This window comes from Coccinella septempunctata, chromosome X (genome assembly GCF_907165205.1).
Source record: "Coccinella septempunctata chromosome X, icCocSept1.1, whole genome shotgun sequence".
Classification (NCBI taxonomy): domain Eukaryota; kingdom Metazoa; phylum Arthropoda; class Insecta; order Coleoptera; family Coccinellidae; genus Coccinella; species Coccinella septempunctata.
The window spans coordinates 565107-587500 of NC_058198.1; the positions used below are offsets into that span (position 1 = coordinate 565107).

The 22394-nt window shown below is 36.0% G+C and overlaps 1 protein-coding gene across 1 annotated transcript; it reads right to left on the reverse strand.

Moving 5' to 3' along the window:
- Positions 1-147: 147 nt before the first annotated feature.
- On the reverse strand, positions 148-20515 carry LOC123321758 (NACHT and WD repeat domain-containing protein 2). The gene is made up of 25 exons (XM_044909500.1): positions 20427-20515; positions 10710-10925; positions 10542-10621; positions 7577-7699; positions 7237-7400; positions 7043-7185; positions 6885-6955; positions 6476-6582; positions 6259-6415; positions 5491-6124; positions 5229-5438; positions 4738-4932; positions 4510-4679; positions 4024-4170; positions 3694-3973; positions 3126-3640; positions 2903-3077; positions 2504-2850; positions 2251-2421; positions 2006-2188; positions 1524-1950; positions 1259-1464; positions 1105-1206; positions 869-935; positions 148-817 (listed from the first exon to the last, which is right to left on the reverse strand). Exons 2-25 carry the CDS (start codon positions 10813-10815, stop codon positions 813-815), a joined length of 4785 nt encoding a protein of 1594 aa, XP_044765435.1. The 5' UTR covers positions 10816-10925; positions 20427-20515; the 3' UTR covers positions 148-812.
- Positions 20516-22394: the final 1879 nt, after the last annotated feature.

The following is a 22394-nucleotide window of genomic DNA, read 5'->3' on the forward strand; positions in this document are numbered from 1 at the left end:
AGGTTGATACAGTTTTCCAACGCACCTATTTTATTGTATGGAGCTTCAGAATGTGGAATAGGAAGGTGGAATTAAGGAATTCGAATCCATGACAGAGCATCGCAATACTATCCCAGAAATTTGCGAATCGACAGCGATTTTCTATAATTATTTCAGCACTTCTTTATTTACTTTTCTAAAAGATTGATAACTAATACAACTAAACATGAATTATTACGAAAACTTGCCGACACATAACAGAACATTGTGATGTGAATTCAGAGGTTTCACAATATTTGGTATTCACTCTACGACTAGCAACGAAATTTATAATAATTCATAAGATTTTATCACTATTGTTCAAGATGCATGTGGATACAAGCGAACTTTCATATTGTTAATTCGAATTCTATCAGGAAATGTTTCTATCAGTAGTGATTTAGGAAGAAAAGCGACAGCCTTCGTTGTTCCATCAAAGAAGTACATACTAACAATTCTTTGACATCAATTCATTGGAGATTCATAAAGAACAGGACTTCTAAAAATAATATCTCAGGATAATGAACACGCCGTACCTAATAGGAACGATGTTACAATGTTAAGGTACATACATCAATCTACGAACAAAACTGCCCTTCTGAATATCTATAGCGAGTAAAGAAAATAGAATTTAGGATCTACATTCAGGTAGGTATATTCTTCAAGATAAGAATTACTGTTGTGGCATTGCACAATTGAGGAACAGTCGGGAATCAGAATCAATAATACCTAAAACTATGATGGTCCAAGGTTTTTCTTCTGACACTGGTACGCTACATTGGAAATACGATTGCTTACACTAAAAAAAAAACAGTTTCATTATGTGTATAGATTTTTTTTGTTTACTCACGGTTATCGAGATGGTCTTCTTCTGAAGAATTATATGATTCTGCCAGTGATGACTGCTTCGATAGGCTCTAAATGGTAATTGATCATTATTAAATATTCACTGAGCAAATCTACCGCCGGATCCAGACGTCAGCCCTTTGAAAACATCATTAGGTACATACAACCGTCGTAAAAACAACGAACAACAATTTTTTTCTGGATCCGGCGTAATTTTTTCTTCGAGCCTTTGAATATTACCTGCTGTAGACGTCGTCTAGGCGGAGATGTCTCGTTCCATAGTGCTTCAAGTTGATCGAAGTGCTGCGATTGAGCCAACGAAGCTTGTTTAGTGAGGACACCCTGTAATTGAACAAAATTTAAAAATTTCTTTTCTATTCGTCATAGTATTGACCTTAGTAGAATCTTGATTTTGTGGCAGTTTAGATATCTCCTCCATGCTGGCAGAAATCGAAAAGCGTCTTTTGAATTTTTCATCAACAGCAGGAATTACCAAATTCGAAGTTAGATGGGCATATTTTTTCTGCCAAGTATAGGTATCAAGTGAAACTTCCTTTTTCAGTAATCGTTTCATTTGACGTTTAGCTGAAGGTTTCGTATCTGAAAAAAAATTAGTGTGATGGCTTTATCTTTAAACGAGATGTTTATTTTTTACGTACTGTCTATAACATTCTTCTCATTCGATGCATAGGTAGGAAGCTTAACGAATTTTGCTGGTGTGTTATGTAAACACATTATTGGCATGTATTTCGTGTCTTTGAGAAGAACTGCAATCCTAGAAAAATCCATGGTAGGCTCCAAACAAACAACTGGGAAATGTAGCTGTAAAGATGTAAGTTGCAATCCTTTCTTTGCATCCCATATAATGATACTCCTGTCGTCCGAACCTGAAATCGCCAAAGTGCCATCACCAGATAGCTTAACACATGTGATGTAACTCAAATGAGCTGATAAGGTGTGAAGATCTGCTCCAGTATTTATGTCCCATACTATGAGATTGTTATCGAATGAGCCAGAAATTATTTGCGTTTTGTCTGCCACCGAAACTGCTACGCAAGTAACAGCCGCTGTGTGGCCCATAAGAACCTTGAAAATAGTTAGATTAATATTACAATTTTCGAAATATTATGTTGCGATGTACTTGTGATAGTTTCCCTCCAGAAACTTGCCAAACTTTTAGTGACATATCCTTTGATCCTGTTATAATGAACTGAGAATCCATGGTTAACACGAAACATGTTATTTCTTTGGAATGACTGACCACGTATTTTTCATCACCGCTAGTTGCCCAAATTTTGAGTGTTGTGTCTCCATTTGAGGCAACCTGAAAATTAATCGCACCAAGAAGAGATATGGAGAATAGAAAACACTCTGTACTGCACTCACGTTGTACTTCATGGTATTTGTAACTTTGATACACTTGTTGGGTCCTTGGTATGAATTTAAAATACTACCATTATCAGCGTTCCATACGAAAATATTGTCATTTTTATCGCTAGAGATAACCCTGGTTGAATCCATGAAAACATAAATGCAGGAAATCGTAAACTGATGGCCCTGAAATATAATCGACGCTTCATCAGTTTTTTTCCAAATTCATTTCTAACGTTTACTCATAAGGCTGATGTGGAATACCTACACAAAATGTGCTCAATAAGTTGCCAGCTGATAAAGACCAAACCTTGATAGTTTTGTCTTCAGACCCTGAGCAGACAAATGTGCCATTTGCGGAAAAATTGATTGCCGTTACTGTTCCTTTATGCCCGACTAAAGAGAACATCAACTCTTGATTGTTTAGTTGCCATATATTGACCAAATTGTCGGTACCACCGCTGGCAGCTAGGATACCATCTCGAGAAATATCAATGCAAGTTAAAAAACCTGTATGGATCTGAAGGTTTTGGCTCTTCTTCTTGGGTTTGAAGAAATGTTTTGTGGTTTCGTTATCAATTCCTCTGAATGGATAGACAACCACTCTATTACCACCTGAAATTTAATAATGTTAATTCTGCAGATCTCAGCGCAGAAAAAATTTCACCTCCTTTCAAAAGGAAGTCGTCTTTTTCTGTCAGCCGAACCGCTGTAACTTCGCCATTCGAGTCGGATATTGTTTTTTCAACTTTTCCACTGTGCACATTGTAAATGTAAACCTTACTGTCAGCGCAACCTACTATAGCTCTGCTATTGTCTTGTGTCAGACATATTGATGTTACCTAAAACAATCTTGCATAATAAATCAAATTTTCTTTTAATTCTCTAACCTTTGACTTGTGCTCGGACAGCGTATGTAATTTTGTCCCAGTAGCCGAGGTTCTCAAGTACAAGTTATTATCCTTACAAAGAGCCAACAGAAATACAGAATCTGCTGATACATCAATTGTTTTAATCGGATAACTGAAGGTGATCGTGTTGAGTAAAGAGAACGTTTCCAATGACCAGAGGCATACTTTGAAGTCTTCACTTGCCGATAGTAATACGTCACCTGTGGAGGTGGTCTTCACCGATTTAACAGGACCTCTGTGATGATCTATCTTCATTATAACTTTTCCGTTACTCATTGAACTTATTATTATACTGCTATCCTCTCCACCACTCACGATGATGGAGTTAGATAGAGCACTTGTAATACACAGCACTGGTGCTATGTGTTCTACGATTTTCAGTTTGAGCGTCAATGATTTCAAATCCCAAACTATAATGGTCAAATCTTCAGATCCTGTTAACAAGTATTGCGACTGTTTGGATACTGCCATGCAATTAATAGCCCCCTTGTGACCTGAAATCGCAACGAATTGATATGAATTATGGACTGCCCTAACGATTTGTCACCTTTGAAGGTATGTATTAATTGACAGGTCATTATATGCCATAGTTGGGGATCGCCATCCGTCACGCATACAATGTGTTGACCTGAAGGCGTACATTCTAATAAGTGCACGTTTTTTATATGCATTACTTTTGATTGTTCTGGTAATGGAGGTTGTAACCAATCAGTCATCGGCACGACCAATGGAAGAGTGAATCCATCACACCATGCCATTGCTGAGGTTACCAAGGTACTTATTATTGTCCCGTCTTTTTCATTGACGGGTCTCAACCAAGCTATTAACTGAAAAAACCATTTTGTAAAGGATGTAACTGAGGTGTCTTCGATTTTACCTGAGTACCTAACTGGTATGTGTCTCTTGTTAGAATATCCGTCGACATCTTGATGGAATAATAAACAAGCTCTATTTCCCTATCCAGTAAATAGCATCTCACATGTTTGAGGATGCATTTCACATAACTGACGGAGAACGTTTGCAGCTATAATCGTATGAAAATGGACGTAAATGTATCGAAGGTGGAATGAAATTTAGAATTTACTAAGGGCATCTAGTGTTTAGAAGGAAAAGGATATGTCAATCGATATTTGAAACTTGGTTCTTAATGCTCTATCAAGCCTATCAAGCTCTATCAAGGGAAAGGGATTAAAATGGAAAAGAACTCGTTTCAATAACATTTTTTAGAAATTTTTCTGCTGTTTTCATCGATTTTTAGATGACAAGTGCAAACAGAGTCTACCTTATAGGTATAAATTTAAAAAAAACGCTTTCTCTCTTATGGACGCGTGTGTAGAGAGTATTTCTTCTGTTTCTTACTCACAGCAGCTAGAAGGAAATCGTAGTTACACATACAGAGTGTCTTCAGTTTAACCACATCACCAGCCTTCAGTAAATGTACCCAGAACTCTTCTATATGTCTCCGACTGTATATAACGTCACTGTATAAAGTCGATTTGAATGGAGTCTCTCGCATTTCGGATAATAGCGGTGCTGAAATTGGGCAACAATTTGTAGGCCAGTTAGGCAAATAGAAAAATCAGATATACACCTGGTGCGTCACCTTCTTCAGATTCGTCGTCTTTGTCGCAAAACTCGTCGAAATAAAAATCTGCCAGTTCGGCGTGTGTGCTTTTCAGATTATCCTGAGAAAGCTGGTAATGCTTCATTACAATTTCCTTTATCACATTATGTCGCCAATCTATCAGTAATTTTCCTCTTATTATTTTCTGCCTGATGAGATAACCTACGAATATTGTAAGTATATATGAATAGGGGTACTTATATCTTTCATGTGCATGAAGCTTAGAAAGAATGTTTCCCTTTTAATTCTCAAATGTATGTTGATGTCGGTGTTACTTACCCACTTATATAATTGAAACAACAACAAGTATTGGACGTGAAATAATTGATGATGAAAAATTTGATAGTAGGATTTGTTGGGCTATTTCCATCATTAACAATCTCAAATATAATTTCTTGAGTAACAAAAGAAAAGGAGTATGCCCAAAAAATATTTCTGTATGTGAAATTGGAGCTCACCAAGTTTTTGCAATGCTGAAGATAATGTTGAAAAATTGAATTCAGCACATTCAGGATTAATTACATCATTATTGCTTGTAGGCATAAGAATTTCCAATAATTCTAGTTCAGTCAATCCATATTGAGTACAAGATAGAAGTAAAAATAGTCTCTTTATTGCTGCTTGCGGGAAGGCTTTTTCTAGATCACATAATTTTTGCAGTACTAAATCTGCAAAAACAATGGTTCATCATTTGATCCTGATGTTGAAATCTTCATTTACCAGTAAGAGGAGGAGCTGTGGGAAGTTCAAAGTATGATTCAGCGTTTCTAATTTTTTCTTTCTGCTGGGGATTCAGTTTGAGATCATCAATTTTCAATCCGGTCGTACAGAAAATGTAAACCTTCTTCGGTAATATCATGGGTAACCAGCTGAGTCCTGAGACGATGTTAAAGTCGAGAAGATTCAGCATGTGAATATCATCGATGAAAATTGCGAGAGCTTGATCAGATTCGTCGAAGTTATGGAGCAAACTTTGAAACCATTTATTGACATAGAGGGGATCAAAAGATGCGTCCTTAGGTAAAAAACCTTCAGGCAATTTGAGGGCTATGCAGATTTGTTGACACAAAAGACGTAGCAGCTCCAAATTATAGGAACTTTGCGGCGTCGTTGACGCAAATCTAACTATCTTGAAAATTCTGCACGATAACCAATTATCTATTTCTTGGAAAATAGTTTGAAGGAGGGATGTTTTGCCGGCACCCTGATTTCCGAATATCAGGATTGGAGAAAGGCGTGAATTGGAGGAGACGATCAAATGCCTTATTCTGTTCAGCTCATCGGTGTCCATGAAATTTTTTTTTATATCACCGTAGCATAATGTGAGGTGCGTTATATTTTCCTCGAAGTTTTCCTGCAAAAATGATTCCGACATATTTTTAAGTCGCATTGCGAAGCATATTATTGAGAGAATCAAACAAATAACCCATTCGCTATTAATGGATTAATTTGCCACAGCAGAATAATTTCAATAGTCGTTATACTCACCTGTACAATTTTTTTTCTGGATTTCAGTTCTGGATGTTCCTCCAAATTATGACTAATAACTTGTTTTAAATGATTCAATATCTGGCTCTTGAATTTTGATAGGTAGGGTTTGTGTTCTTCAGCATCTTGGCTCAGTCCACCAAGCTTCCAAGGCACTCTGCATTATAAAAGAGGACGTCATCATCATACGCCAAATCTCTACTCAATCAGAACTTACGTGAAACTAAAGTTATTTTCTTCTGGAATGAGGGAAGTTGTCCTATTACAAAACTCGTCTAATTTCTTTACATAATATTCTGATGGAATTTTTTCGTAAACTGATTCCTTGAATGAGAAATGCTATCATTGGTTAAAAAGTATATCACGGCTAGTGCAACATCAGAGATGATTTTTGTGAAGCACTTGTGCGCATTCAGAATGCTTAAACCTTTGTACAGAAAAAAAATAGCCGTACTATGCCCAGTAGGTCATCCTGTTTATGTGGCCAATTAAAAGGCATATATCTCTCTCATCAGTTTCCTACTGATCAAATTTCGAAATTCGTATAACGTAATGTGAACACACTCTTTGAAGAAAAATGTTTGGCAAAAAAACCAAAAATAATGGTGATATAAAATTTTACTCACGATGTTATCGTTTTTGTTATCCCAATATCTTATAATGTTGAGAACATTGTGAGCCGTACCAGGCGCAATTCCTAAAAAAAAATTTATTTATGCTTGCCTGCTCAGTGAAAGGCTAACTTGTATGACCTAATTGGTGCCCTAAATGATTCAATCTTTACCTATAGCGTAGTTAAATTGCCTTTCCAAGTTAGATTTCAAGTATTCGGAATATTTCTTTTTCCTGCCATCTTCCAAATTCGATATACAGTGGAAAAATGAATTGAAAATATTGATAGATATGGCTTTCCAGTCTTCGCATTCTCTGGAAAAATACAAAATTCGTTTCTGGACGAAAAATGGCGAAAAAATTCACCTGAAGTCCTTCAGAGAGTATACGCCATTATCTGGTTGATACCATTTCTTGAATGGCTCAATTTCCACATCCAATTCCTCAGCTTTACGCAATATGGACGAGAATGTGTCGTTATCTATCGTTAAAGGGGGTAGAAAAGGTCCGTAGCGATCACCTATCAAAGTCTGGAGGAAAATATCGCATTTATTCCGAAGCGTTAAAAAAAGTATAAAATCGTATGAGAAATATATGTGGATGTTCAAATTCAAAAATGAATGAACAACCAAATCTCTCAATGTATAGAGAAGCTGTGTATAATAAAGCTTCAATCAGTTGAATAGTGGTGAATTAATTTTCTCACCATAAAAAAATATCCTCTAGATGTTTTATGGCAAGATCTGATTTCGTTCAAGTGATCCTCGAATAAGAAGGGATCGTACTGCTCTTTTTCATCTGCCCTGTAGTGCATATCAACTAGTTCTACCTTGAAAGGAGAGAAATAGGGTTTATGTAGTGGAAAAACGTCTCGTTCAGGGTTGTAGAACATGCAGAACGCTACTCTTCATAATGATCATTTAGATTCTCTCGAGGACATCTATTGAAATAAGCAATCATATTCAAATGACTATTCCTCCGAGAATACCCTTTAAAAAACTTCAAATCTCAAGTCCATTTTGAAATAGCTGAACATACTATCCATTTGGTTATTTAGAACCGGCGCATTCGCCATTTAGAACCGGCGCATTCGGCATTTTGCAACCCCAAGTGAGTGATATTTTGCAGAGAAGATATTTTTATGTTTTAAACCGCACATTATGTCAGTTTAAAAGACATCCTCAGTCTCATACAATTTGTCTTCGATGTGTTTGTGAAATGGCGAAACAAAACAATTTTCAACAACTTGTGTTTACAAACAGATACTTAATTGAATTACTTTCAGAGTCCCGCTTTGGAAACATTATTTCCCACAACCTCATTTCATTCCCTACTGCTGAGCCAAATTATGAAATTTTATTCGATATGCTGAATGATAACACCTAGATATAGAATTCTATGAGTATAAATTAGGGGGATTTCCTTATGTCCAAATTACAGATAATCGCGAATAATTAGGCCAATTGGTACACGAATGAAAGACGTTAAGATTGAAAGAGCTCTTTCCTTTCTTTTGAATACATACTTTCATCTTCTCTCCCATCGAGACTTGAACTTTGGTCTGATTGATCTTCATTTCTTCTATCAAAATAAAATAATGAGATTCGACCTAAAGTTTTCTCTCGAAGAAATTGAAAAAAAAATCTTCTCCATTAATGAGGAAGGAGCGAGCCATTCAATTCACCATTCAGTTCAACGGGTAATCTGAAATCAACCCCTCTATGCAAATAAGCCCTTGAAATTATATCGTCCCCTGTAATCACCATGTATTTGTGTCTATTTGAATATTTGGTGTAATCTCCAGTATGGAATGGGAAATCAGAACTTTGATTTGGAAGGATTAAACCTTAGAGTCCATATGGATATGAACTATGTATATTCGATGAATAATCAATTCTTTTTGAACTATGGAGAGACAGCGAAACGAAAAGTAAAATTTGCTTGTTGATTAATCAAGTAAACTCGAGGAAATGTCATGTTCGAAGACTCTGTGTCCCGTTATATGGAATTGACTTCCCAGGAAATGTATTTCCCGGATAGCATAGTTAAATAACAACGTTTTCACATAGGTATAGCTTTCAATTCTCAAAGGATGCCTCAGGTTTCGTGACAGATACGCCAGGCACTGTACTGGCTTCTTCGGAGAAGCAATATATCATCAATCATTCACTAAGCTTTTTTGACCCACGCCTATTGATTGTATTGCATTAAGGGGAGGATCCTAAAAATAAATTTTCTATATCGAAAGAGTCTGTCTACCTGAATTTCCTACCTATTCAGAGTGCTCTACTCCGATGATTTCATTCCAATTCCGAGATGAGCTGTTTTATATTCGGAATAAGATTATCGAGGGCGGATTCATCCTTAACGAATTTATTGGTAAAAAAGAAGATTGTTATCGTAAGTCATTTCCTTGGAATCGTGAGACGGTAGGATCGGATGTTGAAAATTCGAACAGAGGGGGATAATGGAAAAATTCCCGCTGAATTTTTCAGGCGGATTCCTGTGCGCCCTTTTCAACGCTGGAAATGGGAAAGTTGATGTTATGCTTTCGTCAACGACAAAATGGCCTCGAGTATTTATTCATTGGGTTACTTGGGCATTTATGTGATGAGAGCTGGGGATATTCTAGGCAACAAAAATGTTTTCACGTAGATGGAACATTTATTTTCAATTCACCGGTGCCCAGAAATATTGCCGACTTCTAGGTCTGTAAAAATTCATAAAAGCTTCACCCTGAATATACACATTCGTGGTCCAGGTTATTGGGTTCGTCGAATCTCCATAAATTTATTTATTTCATTCTCAAACAATACACTTTGATTACTGCTGAATCCTTCCCAAAACATCAGCTCTATCAGCGGCCATCGAATCGATAATAATGAAATCGAACAGCATTTGGGGATTATCACAAATCCTGAGTGCCCGACCGTGGGTAGATTTCACTTAGAACTCCAATAATTATTGATTCAGTCAAGTTTCGATGAAGGATTGTTTATGCTGGAGGTTAAACTGGTGAAAATTAGAGCACGTGAACTTCCAGGACCAAGAGATAATTGTGATCACCATAAAGGGTAAATTAGGAGCCATTCTTCAGTAGGAGCGTTGATGATATAATAATACCTAATGAAAGACCAGGAAATATTTTCATGTATAAAACGAGTGGTTAATAAATGAAAAATCAACGAGATGTCAGTTTTTCCAAACATTACTCTTCTCTAATCTGCAAATTGTTTCGAAATTAATAAGGTAAAGAAAAATTCTTATTTGCAGAAATGACGAATAGGTTGTTGCAAAATGGCGAATGCTCCGGTTCGGCCGCTTTCGTTCCAGAATACACCGCTTATTCCAGGTAATGTATTTTGAATATTCATGAGATTATTATGATACTGGAACACTCATTTGGCTGTTCCACTTAAGTCACCCCACTTTTTCTATTTAGTCGCTTATTGAAGCTGAAGAAATAGAAAATCTTATTCTAAAATAAATGTGCTACTTGATATTTCGAAATATAAACACCAACAGCATCTTAGTATGCGAGCAAAAATTTGATGTTTAGGTAATGGTGTTGGGTTCGAGCTCTAAAGGGTAGGTAGGTCTAGAAATATGTGAAAAAAATTTCACCTATCTCAAATCGAGATGTATCAAAAAGTTGAGATTTTTAAACTCACCTCTATCTCATATTGTTCCAAGTAGTTTTGCAATTCAGGTCCAACGTATTCCAAGAGTACTCTACGTTCTTCGACAAAGTCTGAAAAATATCGTTAGTTGATGTAACCGCGAAATAATTCTATATAAATTAGAATAATTTATATTGAATATAACTTAATGAAACTTACCATCTTTCGTGCTGCCAATGAAAATTTTTACACTTTTCGGCGAGGGCCACTTGCTTGTTTTGTGACCCTGGAGTATTTCCAATATAGTTTCATCGTTATTTTTCATATTCCTACACTATCAAATATATAACTCGGTTAGTTCAAACTAAAACGAAATCTGATTGTCATTAATGTAGAATTTTATTGCTTTTTTCTTCTCTACATCACATTGGTTGTCTGGAACAATAGGAACCAATAGTAAAATAGCTATGGTTTAATATGAAAGGTTTTATTTTCATTATCTTTCATCTTTTCGAGAAAATTTAATTTATATTTGAGCACATTCCACAGGATTCTTGTTTAAAATAATGGGCCCTTTGCGAAAAATCAGATGAGAAAACACAGGAACTCATTTATTGTGCTCCTAATATTCAAGATAAACGGAATTCAGTTCTTTTTTCAATTAATGAGTTTTTGGAGGAGAATTCCCTCAATATTGAAGTGGAAGAGAAGAGAAACGGAAAAACCAGTCGTTGTTCAGAGTGACGGTAGATTCGGAACTAGCTGTTTAGCTTCGGATACAATGAAGCCGAATTGGAAGTGTTTCCGAAGGTGCCAAAGCAGAGGTATTAGAGAAATCTCTCCTGGTATTCCTTTTGACCGGAGTTATGCTTCATTAGCCACGAATCAGTCGAATTTTGTTTGTCGGTAAATTTGTTCCTTTTACGGATTTTCATCCTATAGAACGAAGCAGGTTCCTTGCTGCAAATGAAACAATATTGATATTTGATCGAAATCCAAGGAGGGTGAGGAAATGAATATCGAAAATTCTTCTTGTTTTTATTTCAGACACGTTGAAAAAAAATAACAGGGTTCTCTCTCACCAGTAACCATTTCTCTGCTCATTTTAATGTCATGGAAAAAATATTGCAGAAAATTCAGTTCATAATCCATTAAATATTCGAAAAGATGTAAGGTCAACTCATACGCCCGTATCCTCTGTCTCGAAACGAGATATCTTTTTTCATTTCCCATTAATTTGCATGTCATAATGCTACAAAATTGCATTATATTGGATGCACTCGGGTTGTATTATTCACCAGACCGCATCATCGAATGAACAAACGAATTTCCATTGACATCGATATTGAATTTTCCAGTTAATGAAAAATACATGGAGAACGAATGGAAATAACATACGGCTCTTGTTATCGCACTGATCGATTGGAAGCATCCTATGGAATATTTTTCGATTAAATGTCAGACGGCACGATGATAACAAAAGATAGCCAGACTAAATCCTGATGAGCCCAGATTTTTTTTTCCTGGCCAACTGCATACAGAGGAAGAAATGTATCTGAATGTTCACACTCAGTATACTGCATCACGATTATATCTTCTTTATTCTTCAACCAGGGACGTATTTCTGAACAAAATGGCTCTTAACAAACAAGGGAAGCGCTTTGTAATAAGTACTCTATTCGCTAGGATAAGCTGTGCTTTTTGTAAAGCTGCAAAATCTACCCTGGGCCTGAATTTAATTTGACGCTATCCTGACATTCTTGGCTCTTTTAGCCTAAAAGCTTCAGAATGGTTTATCCTAACAGATATTGTTTTGGGAATTGAAAGTGGGGTGGAAAAAACCCGATGTTGCATCAATCCAGTGTGAAAATCAATTGTGAGAGGTGGCGCTTTATAACGCCCTCATGTTTTTAAATAATACCTATTTGTAGCATCTTTCAAAAAGCGGTGTGATGAATTCTCATTGGAAAATAGCAAGAAACAATTCACAGTATTCACTTAAAAATAATTATAATTATATAATTATTATTATTTTTCAGATTCACCATAGAAATTAATAGAGTGAAGTTGCACGTTGCACAGTTTAGGCCCTTGTTCAGTCTTTGTAATGAACCTAGACAAGTTTGAACTACATAAACAGTTCCTCAGTGTTCAAACATTACTTAACAGTTTTCACCTTTTCACCTACATACGTCAAGTGCTCCGAGAGGCAAACGCCGACTTCACGAGAAACCCATGAAACTCTCCAATCAGGCAGAACAGAAGGCGTCCTCTAATTCGAAGGAAGCCACGCTTTCCCGGTTTCCCGAAAAACCGGGAACAAAAAGGGACGTGTGAAAAACGGGACGAGTCCACATCTCGACATAAGTCCATTGAACAGGGCCAGTGGTGTTTCGTCAGTTCGAATGCGATGCATGTTTTTCCGAAATCATTCAACATTTTCCAAGGTAGTTTTTCCTAAATTTCCACTAGACATTTCAATATATTTTCGTATTATACAGGGTGATCCATTGGGAAATGCGATACTTTAATTGCTTTATATTCGTTGCATCGACAATGACAAAAACATTTGAAACGTCGCCAGATTATGGATTCCTTTGAAATAATGTCTTGCTCGACCTACGCTCTAAACTCCATAAAAAGTCTTTTATTCGTTGGGAATTTTTAAGCTTCCCTTTCAGTTGAGCCGCCGCTGGAGCTCCATACGAACTGATGACTTAGTAATTGGAGTCGAGGAAAAGGGAACAATGGCTTTTCATATCGAAAAATGGAATCCTCGCTAGGAAATACAGCTTTTCCCACTAATGCGGCTTCCAGCATCTTTCTGCGGTCTCAATTCATTCCCCGTTTCTCTCGGACCAGCCTCATATCGAGAAACGCTCTCACCTCAACATTCACAGGCGATATCTCTCTCAATCATGGAAATTACATGTTTTAGTGGAGTTGAACTTTTCCAACCTTAGGAAAAGATAAGATATTCCGAGTTTTGACGTTTCCATTTGAAGATAATTATGTTGTCATTCATGTAGAAAGCTTGCAGCATACAATTTTTCCTTTAAATTTAACTTTTCATTTTCAAAAGAAGATGTAATACAGTTTTAGGACGACGCTCGATACTTGATGATGAAACAACAAATCCCACAATCACAAACGAAACCACATTTTTTATTTTTCTTGATAAGATGCGAAAACTCGATTTATGAAGGGGGGAAAATGGAACCTCAAGTTACCTCAAGAAGAAAATACGAGAACATTCATTCATTAGAACATAAAGGCATTAAATACCCTGAGGAAAGGGTATTGCAATATACTGGTGCTGAAGTTTAGTCATTATGCAATGGCTGAGGAAATGGAAGAGGGGAGATCTATTTCGAATCCCTAAAGCAATTTTTTACCCTGTTTATTCGAAAGGAAGATTCCCCTGCAATAATAGCGGGTGATTCGATTTAAGAACGGTTTCTCGTAAATGTATACTTAATTGGCAATACTGCTCCAAACTGAAACCCTTCTTTATATTGAGAGATGTGAAAATTTTTATATGGACTATAAGTCTTTCCAGCTCATGGCGTTGAATATTGAATCATTCGTTCGAATAAATGTGAGAAATATCCCAGTAATATTCGTTATTGTTGGAGTGGGTCACGAGAACAGAATATTGATAAGTGTCTAGAATTTTCGGGAATTGAAGTGTGTTACACCAGCCATACTGCGACGCTTTACCCTCGTCAGACCCAGAAAGTTTTGTTGTCAACGAGGGATTCAACTTTCATCGCAATTCACAATAAAGCCCTAGTTTATTCGTCTGATGACTGGGAGAGTTAGGAAAGGGTTTGAAGGCAATTGCTATAAAGGCAATCGATAAGTTTGAGATCGACTAACAGTCAACATTTCCTTTAGGAAAAAACACTCTGTACTTTGCACACTATTTCCAGAAGATCTAAGAATGGTGAACGAACCATCATTGAAAACAATTTTTCATGATGTTCTTGTAGAGTTAATGAAAGTCAGTGGATTTGTGTTTGAAAATTTCAAACAACGATAGCCTGTCGAGAAGTTAATTAGAATTTATGTCATTAGGGAATGAAATTTCGAGATGTTGGGTATAGACACAGCATACAAATAACATGCAATGATTAACCAATATCGTCTTATCTCATTCTCCTTTGTGTAGGCACGAGAAGAGAAACTACTATACAAAATATTAATTACCCGCCTTCTGTATTCGCTCCAGGAATTGTAATGGACTGAATAAAGGTCGAGGATTGTAACCATGGAGCGAAGATATAATGCAAGCTCCCAATAGAGGATTTGATATAATGAATAACCAACTGATATCGATTGACTGAGAAAACGCTGAATGGTTGAAACCACCAATTTGCTCATAGTCTCACAACCCTTCTCCTTAAATTCCTGCTCAATAATTAAATCGTTGGAACATAATTTTACGTAGGTTGAATCATCAGTAATTTCGTTTGTACGTATCTCGTGTTAATTGCAGCCATTGTGTGACGCGAATGAATAAGTTCTCTTAATCAATATTTCCTCTTTTCTTCTTCACCACTTCCTAAGCCCCTAAAATATATTTTAAGGGCTTGAATTGGATATTGAAAGACAAAGTCAGGAGTATATTGGCACTATTCAATCGTTTGTAACACGTATACAGAGTGTCCCAACTAAAACGAACCACTCTTTAGAGAACCGTTTTTTATTCAGACTTTCTGATGATGAACATGATCTGATGTGGATTTCAGAAAAATCAATATTTTCTTCAATTTTCTACCAATAAAATCAATATCAGCACTGACTCGTTACATAATATGAAGAACCAAAGTTCGCAATGATTCATCAGCATTCAATCTATTTTAATTTCCATAGATAATTTACGATAGGTCCGAGAAATATCAAGAACGCAATTTAGCAGGAGTAAAACAATGTTGTTTTGTTTACCCACAAAAATCCTAAAGGTGTTGATAGATCTATTTCGGTATTTATGTATTCAGCGTCAGTTGATATGCAGATAATATGTATATCGATAGATGGACCATGAATTGAAGCTTCATCATCTGGTATAATGATCAATGTTTACTGATAATAAATCATAAAGTATAAAAACAGATCGTCATCAAAAATTTATGATTCAAACATTCAGAGGGTTGAAAACTGTAGTCTGTACTATGTGAAAATAGTATATCACGAAGAATTGAGCTAAACTAAGTATCCTGCTTCAAAGTAGTTATTCCATATGTCATTCACAATATAAGTTCCAGATATAATTTCCTCTGAGACTTTCATACGAATGAACAGGCAACCGTGTCTCAACGGTGACTTATTCATATGTAAACCAGGAAAAGAGAGACCTGTTCCAAATATATTGCGTTTCACGAAAAATTGCTCCCTGGAGAATAATTCCTGGCACGTCCGTAAATAAAAGTTATGATTTATACTAGAAACTACAACGATAATTGAGGATTTATTGTAATTTGCATTGAGTAATACGAAAAGTTCATGATGAATTCACGATTCCGAATCAGAATTCACCCCTGGCGTTGAAAAGTTATAACGAGAAACTGGAGAAGAAACAGTTTGGCTATTCAATTCATATTGGAATATGAATTTAGTCAGCATTATTGTTTACTTCATGTGAGCTTATAGATGAATAAGTATCACTAAAATCGATAATCCATCATTTATCTTGTAGGTACTACTTTTTTTAGTTTTAAAATTAATTATTTTCCAAACGACTGATACTCCTTTACTTTTTTTCATTTATCTTCAACTAATACAGATATCATATAACCTGGCATAAAAAATGTTTTTATGTTTTTTCTCCCAGGATATACGAAACAAAAAATTTGCCATCTTTCAGGCCGATTACAGAGGCTTCCTCCCACGCAGGCTGGCCATAATTTTATATGTGCAGTAATAACATTCGGTAACTTCCGACGGTTGAATTATGACGGGGGTGTTTTTTTCAGCTATACACTGTAGGCAAGGAAAAAATATTCTGCATGACGTTAATTTATTCCGGTCTCGGTATAAACGCGAATGTACAAATACCGTAAGGCGTGCTTAGTTTTATGTCTCCGAGAGCACTTTTTTATTGCGGTAAGATCTGAAGCTATCAATACTGAAGCATATGCATTCTAAGTATCCACAAAGTAGATGAAACTGCGAATAGTTCTTCTATTTATCACTCTCATGCGATCTATTAGATATCAGATTAATGTTGAAATGTCTCTTGGCCGTTGATTCAGTATTTCGAACCTTCGTCCATTTTAATTGCAGGATATTCCAAAAAGTAGAGGGAGGTTTCCAATTTGGGATCATCGTTTTCAGTATGAAAGGATCCAGGTTCACGCTCGAAAACCGGCTGAATTGATCTTTTCCAATTCCACACTGATCATCGAATATTAATTTCAGCCTGATGGGTGAACTGATTCGGTTGGACCATATGCTGGAGCCTTGGTTCTATTTGGCCCTATTGTCCGCACCTGAGCACCTAATCGAATGCACTTAATGGCAATCATGGTGATTCCGCTCGTTCACAGATTAATTTAGCCTCCCTTTCATGACAGATCGATCTCCAAAAAAAAGTACCACATCAGTTCACGCAATAGATTCGATGGGAATCGACATTTTTGGTTCAATAAATTCCGCTCATAATCTTCATTTTGAAATGGAAAAAAAAACAAAGATTAAAATAAGAATTACAAAGCAGAAGGCTGAGAAGCACGACCTACACGAATTATTACATTTCATGGGACGCACCCTCTATGTTGAACTCAGTTTTTCCATTTCCACCAACAGACAGACAATAATGTGTTCGAATAACCCCAACCTTGAAACAGCATTAATCTTTGTGTGGCCTTATCGTACGAAACCAGCTGAAATATTAATATTTAACGGCTTCAACAGGTTATGGATCATCTAATTTCATTATTTCCCAGTTGGTGCCGACGGTAGATATCACGAAAGCAGCAGAGAGCCTTTTCCACATAATTTAGTTAACTATTCATCGTGCTCAATTTAATGGTCAAATTGATTTCTCCAAGGGCGTTTTGTTTTTCATCCTTTTCCTCATATAGGTAGGGGAAAATGTCAAATTTTCTAGACGAGCTATGTGGTGATCGTACGAAAGGCCACTTTTTTGTTGACAAATTTTATACATGGAAAATACCACAAGAGAAAATCTTTGCATCTAGTTGTTGATTTTCTGGTTTCCTCAAAACAGCGAAATTCCGAAATAACAACAGAGATAAGGATAGATAATATAGGATGAAATTTGCCTATGCAAAACTGTGTTATGCGATGTCAGTTTGCTTGATCCGTTCGCAAAAGTATAAGCCTTCAATGGTGAAAATATTTACACAACAACGTCGCGTCGGTGCAAGTTGTTCATAGGGTAAACAAGTTTGATGCATATACATATTATTATGCAAATGGATTGCTCAAAAGTAGAGAAAATATAAATGTACAATATTACTATGCATTGATCTAGTTTGCGAGGGATAATAAACCGACCTACTGTGCATTTTTCGATTTGTCGAATAGGGTGGAAAATAGAACCCGGTAAACGAAGAACAACTCATCCAAGCCTCCCCAGAAAAAAAGAATGTTTTGATATAAGTTATTAGCAACCATATGGGCATACAAATTTGGAAACGTGCAAAATTCAAGATTCTAAAACAAGAACCAAAGGATACCAAAAGGTGTTCGGTTGAGGAAAAAACGCGAGATCTGCGAATTTCTAGCGGTGAGATATTTCAAGTCTTACCTATTATATTGTAGTTTGGAGCGTTCTCCGAATAGCTTTCATTGCATTGTTTCGAATTGAGGTCTTATAAGGAGGATTATATTTTGAAAATAAATGAACTGAGAAGTTAATTAAGGTCTGAATTTCATATAAGACGCTTTGAACTAGAAAATATGCCCCGATACCTTTCAATGCATGATTTTAGATCAATTGCTTATTGAGTATTGGAAATGGATTTTTGTATTGAAATATAATAAGTTGAGTCTTAGAAAAAAAAGATCTTTTTCTTTTCGTTCTTCAGTTCATAAGTCCTAACTATATATCAAAAAGATATAAAGAAATGGATAGAGTTTCACCCCAACAGATTACTTTCGTTTCCGAGATTTGGTCCAAATTTTAAACGTTTGCTAAGCGGATGTTAAGTTACGAAATGGAAATGATTGAAGATCTCAAGCCGAAAGCTGAGTATGCCTAGTACCTCCGAACAAACAAACCCTAGATTGGCGCGGAAATGAGTAAATTGAACCGATGTCCAATAAAATGTGAAGGTTCGAAGTCGGATCGTTGAAACTGAGATGGAAAACCCTTTTAAGCCGTTGCTTCACCCACCTATCGTTTCCTTTTGTGTCAGCAGGGAGGCATTTCTGAGTATATTATGTGATCCACAAGCCGGTCGATATCAATATTTTATGTCGTAAAGCATCAACGATCCATTCCTGCCGCTATTTTCCCGTTAACCTGTGCCATTGTTCATTAACCAGACGTTATAGAGATGACGTATAATGAAGGGAAGCTTCAGTAGAACCATTGAGTATTAAACCCTCAATATATATTACGAAGATTCATAATTAGTGACATAGAAGAGAACACATCCAATTCTAATCAGTTCGTTTCAATAATTACTTGTATCCAGATAGAGCCTGGGTGAGGGTGAAAGTTAGCTCTCACTCACCTGAAGATGCTACTGTTATAGCGAAACACTTGCCATGTTATTGTAAAATAGTAGTGGGCGTCAATTTGAAATTCTGTGATATTTTAGCTCATCAAAGCAAACAAGGTATGACGTCCATTTACAAATGTTACATTACTGAAAAGAATGTTAAAACACTTTTCTTGTCTGAGGGCTTATTACAGTATTTAATAATATTTTAACTATTCATGTACCTATAAATGAAGCATTATTTTTGTGAATTTTACTGTTGTTAACTGTCTCATACAAATATGTTCAGGGTGAATTGTATTGATTTTCAATCAAATGCACACTCCATCTAAAATAACGAGAAAAAATTAATAAAATAATCAATTCCGCCGAAAGAATGGTCAATGAAAAATTGATTTGGCCCTCATAAAGAAAAGCTTCGAGAAATTTCCTTCCAATTACAGTAGGGCAATATTAAACGGGCCTTTGTTAAGGATTCCCAGTTTGGGTAGCAACCGCAACAGAAGAAAATCCTGGCCGAACCCACACGCTGCGAAGCTACGATGCCAAGGATCACAAAAACCGTTATAATCATTTCTCATATCACCATATTCCCGTTTACCCACTTCGAATTGAAAATTCATACCGGATATTCTTCGAAAGAGGACCACAATTAAATTTTCCTCATAGTCACCACAATCCCAGTAGCAAATGGCATATATAAATATTAATATGCTGATATACAGCCTGCAGAATTGAAAAATGAAAGGGAATCTGATGTTGTAGTACGTGACCGATTGATTCAAACATTTCTATCACAATACACCCGAAACATCGCCTGTGTTATTCTAATTTGTATTTCCAAAACAAAAAAATCCTGAGAAGTAAGTTTTCCGAAGAGAACGAACAAGCTTGGAGTTCCAGAAAGGTCGAATGAACTAAAATAATATGATCCAAAAAATGTTGAGAACCCTTTTTCTCATCAGGCTAAGCTCAACTTATGGAGAGAAATCTGTGAAAATCCCGAAAAAACTTAATAAACATTCCGTAATCCATGAAACATGCAAACATCCAAATTAGTAGCAAAAAAACATTCATCTGAAACTTTGAAGAATGAAAGTTGTGAGTTAATAAAAAACCTGAACAATATTTAGCAGGTACTTTCGGTGATTATTATGTTTGATTTAGGTAGCAGGCATGAGTAAGGAAATTGATGAGAGAGAAAGAGAGACAGAAAATTTGATAGATTACTACTGGGTCCAACCTGATAGAGCGAAGTTTCAAATACGGAGAGCGTGCAGAGACTGTTTGCGTACAGCTTCCTACACCCAAAGACAACCTTTAAACACTGACTTGCCGCCGCGACGCTGACCTGGTGAAAAACCGACGGCGCAGATCGATCAGCGACTGCGCCAAGGTGATCATTTTTCGTCTTTGCATCAAACAACACCTTGGTGTTATATTGTATGCAAAGCAAAATATCTAGAACAAAATGAACTCGAAAATTGGGTATATAACTACCCTTCTCTCTCTCTCTCTGTTATGGTTATCTCTATTTTTCCTAAAAATAATACAAGCACGATCTTTTCACAGAAGGGGATGAATTGTTATTATTTTTTTATATCTTTCCGACCTTGCTGCATCCTCATTCCCTTCCAATAAATGGCATTGAAAATTGAATTAATCTTGTTGAAAGGAAACATCGATGGATTAAACACACAAAGCCATTTATTCAACTCGATAGTCAAATCTTTGAGATATTCCATTTGAATTGTTGTCTCAATATATGTACTTGCGAATAAGAATCTTGAAGGTAAGTTGTGTATGAATTTGTATGCCATTATGATACATACTTCAATTAACTCATCTATGCATTTCTGATTATTTCGTAGTCTTGGATTCTGAATATGAACTATATTTGAGCATATAAGATATATTTTTGGTGGTGAGGCACTGAAAATTGAGCTTTTCCAGACGAAAATTTTCAAAATTCTATTGAAGCGCCATCTGGTCATGTACTGATGAACATAGAGACAATGTTTGTAGTTTCCTATATAGTGAGTAGACAGCGGCAAGTCTATGTTCGTAAGTATGTGCCTAGATGGCGCCTTCATGAAATCTACTTTAACGGAATTTCTAGTTTTTCCTCTACTTGGATTTTTTCGATCGTAATAAATAAACCTGTCTTCCCATTAAAAAACCGTACAAGATTGTTAGATATTTCAAGGTCCCTGATTAAAAAAAACTTAGTTTTGACGGAAAAGAAACATTTTGGCTGCTATGGCATACTAACTCAATAGGGCATAAAAAGAAACATAATTCACTTGAAGAAGAATCGATTGCAGTTTCTGATAGAGAAAGGTCTCATGAAACTATCTTCTGAATTCCAAATCCGAACTCAGTTTCAACGGAAAAAAATTATTTTGTACAATAATCTTTCTGCTCCTGACAACCAGTGTGTGCAACTGCACATACAAGGTTAGTATTGCGCATTCGTATGATGTGTTGCCTATGACAACATTTTCATGGCGCGCTTAAGCTGTTAGGAGTTTTTCGATTATGATGAAAAAATCTGTCTTCATCTTGGAATACCGTACATAATGTCTGAATATTTCGAGGTCCCTGTTTCTAAATCCGAACTTAGTTTTGATGGAAAAAATTTATTTTAGCTGTTAAGGCCTACCAATTTTCCCGACATTCAGAAGGACATAAATGGAAAAATAATTCACTTGAAGAAGAACCGATTGCAGTTTCTGATAGAGAAGAGCCTAATTAATCTATATTCTGAATTTCAAAACGATACGAAGAAAAAAGCATTTTCGCCGAAAATTTTTCATGATGTATAGTCTTGCGTTTTTTTCGATCGAAATCGAAAATCCAAGTTTTAGATATTGATGTGTTTTACATGTTTTCTGGTTAAGTCGTGGTCCCTGATTCCAAATCTGACCTCAGTTTTGACGAAAAAAATTTATTTCGGCTGTTATGGCCTACCAATTTTTCCGACCTTCAAGAGGGCGTAAAACGAAAAATAATTCACTTGAAGAAGAACCGATTGCATTTTCTGATAGAGGAGAGCCTAATTAAACTTCATTTTCAATTTCAAGATGATACGAAGAAAAAAATATTTTCGATCGAAATCGAAAACCAAAAAAGTTTAGTATATTAGAATACCATACTAGTTATCTGGTTGAATTGAAGTCCCTGATTACAAATTCTACAAATTCCACCACAG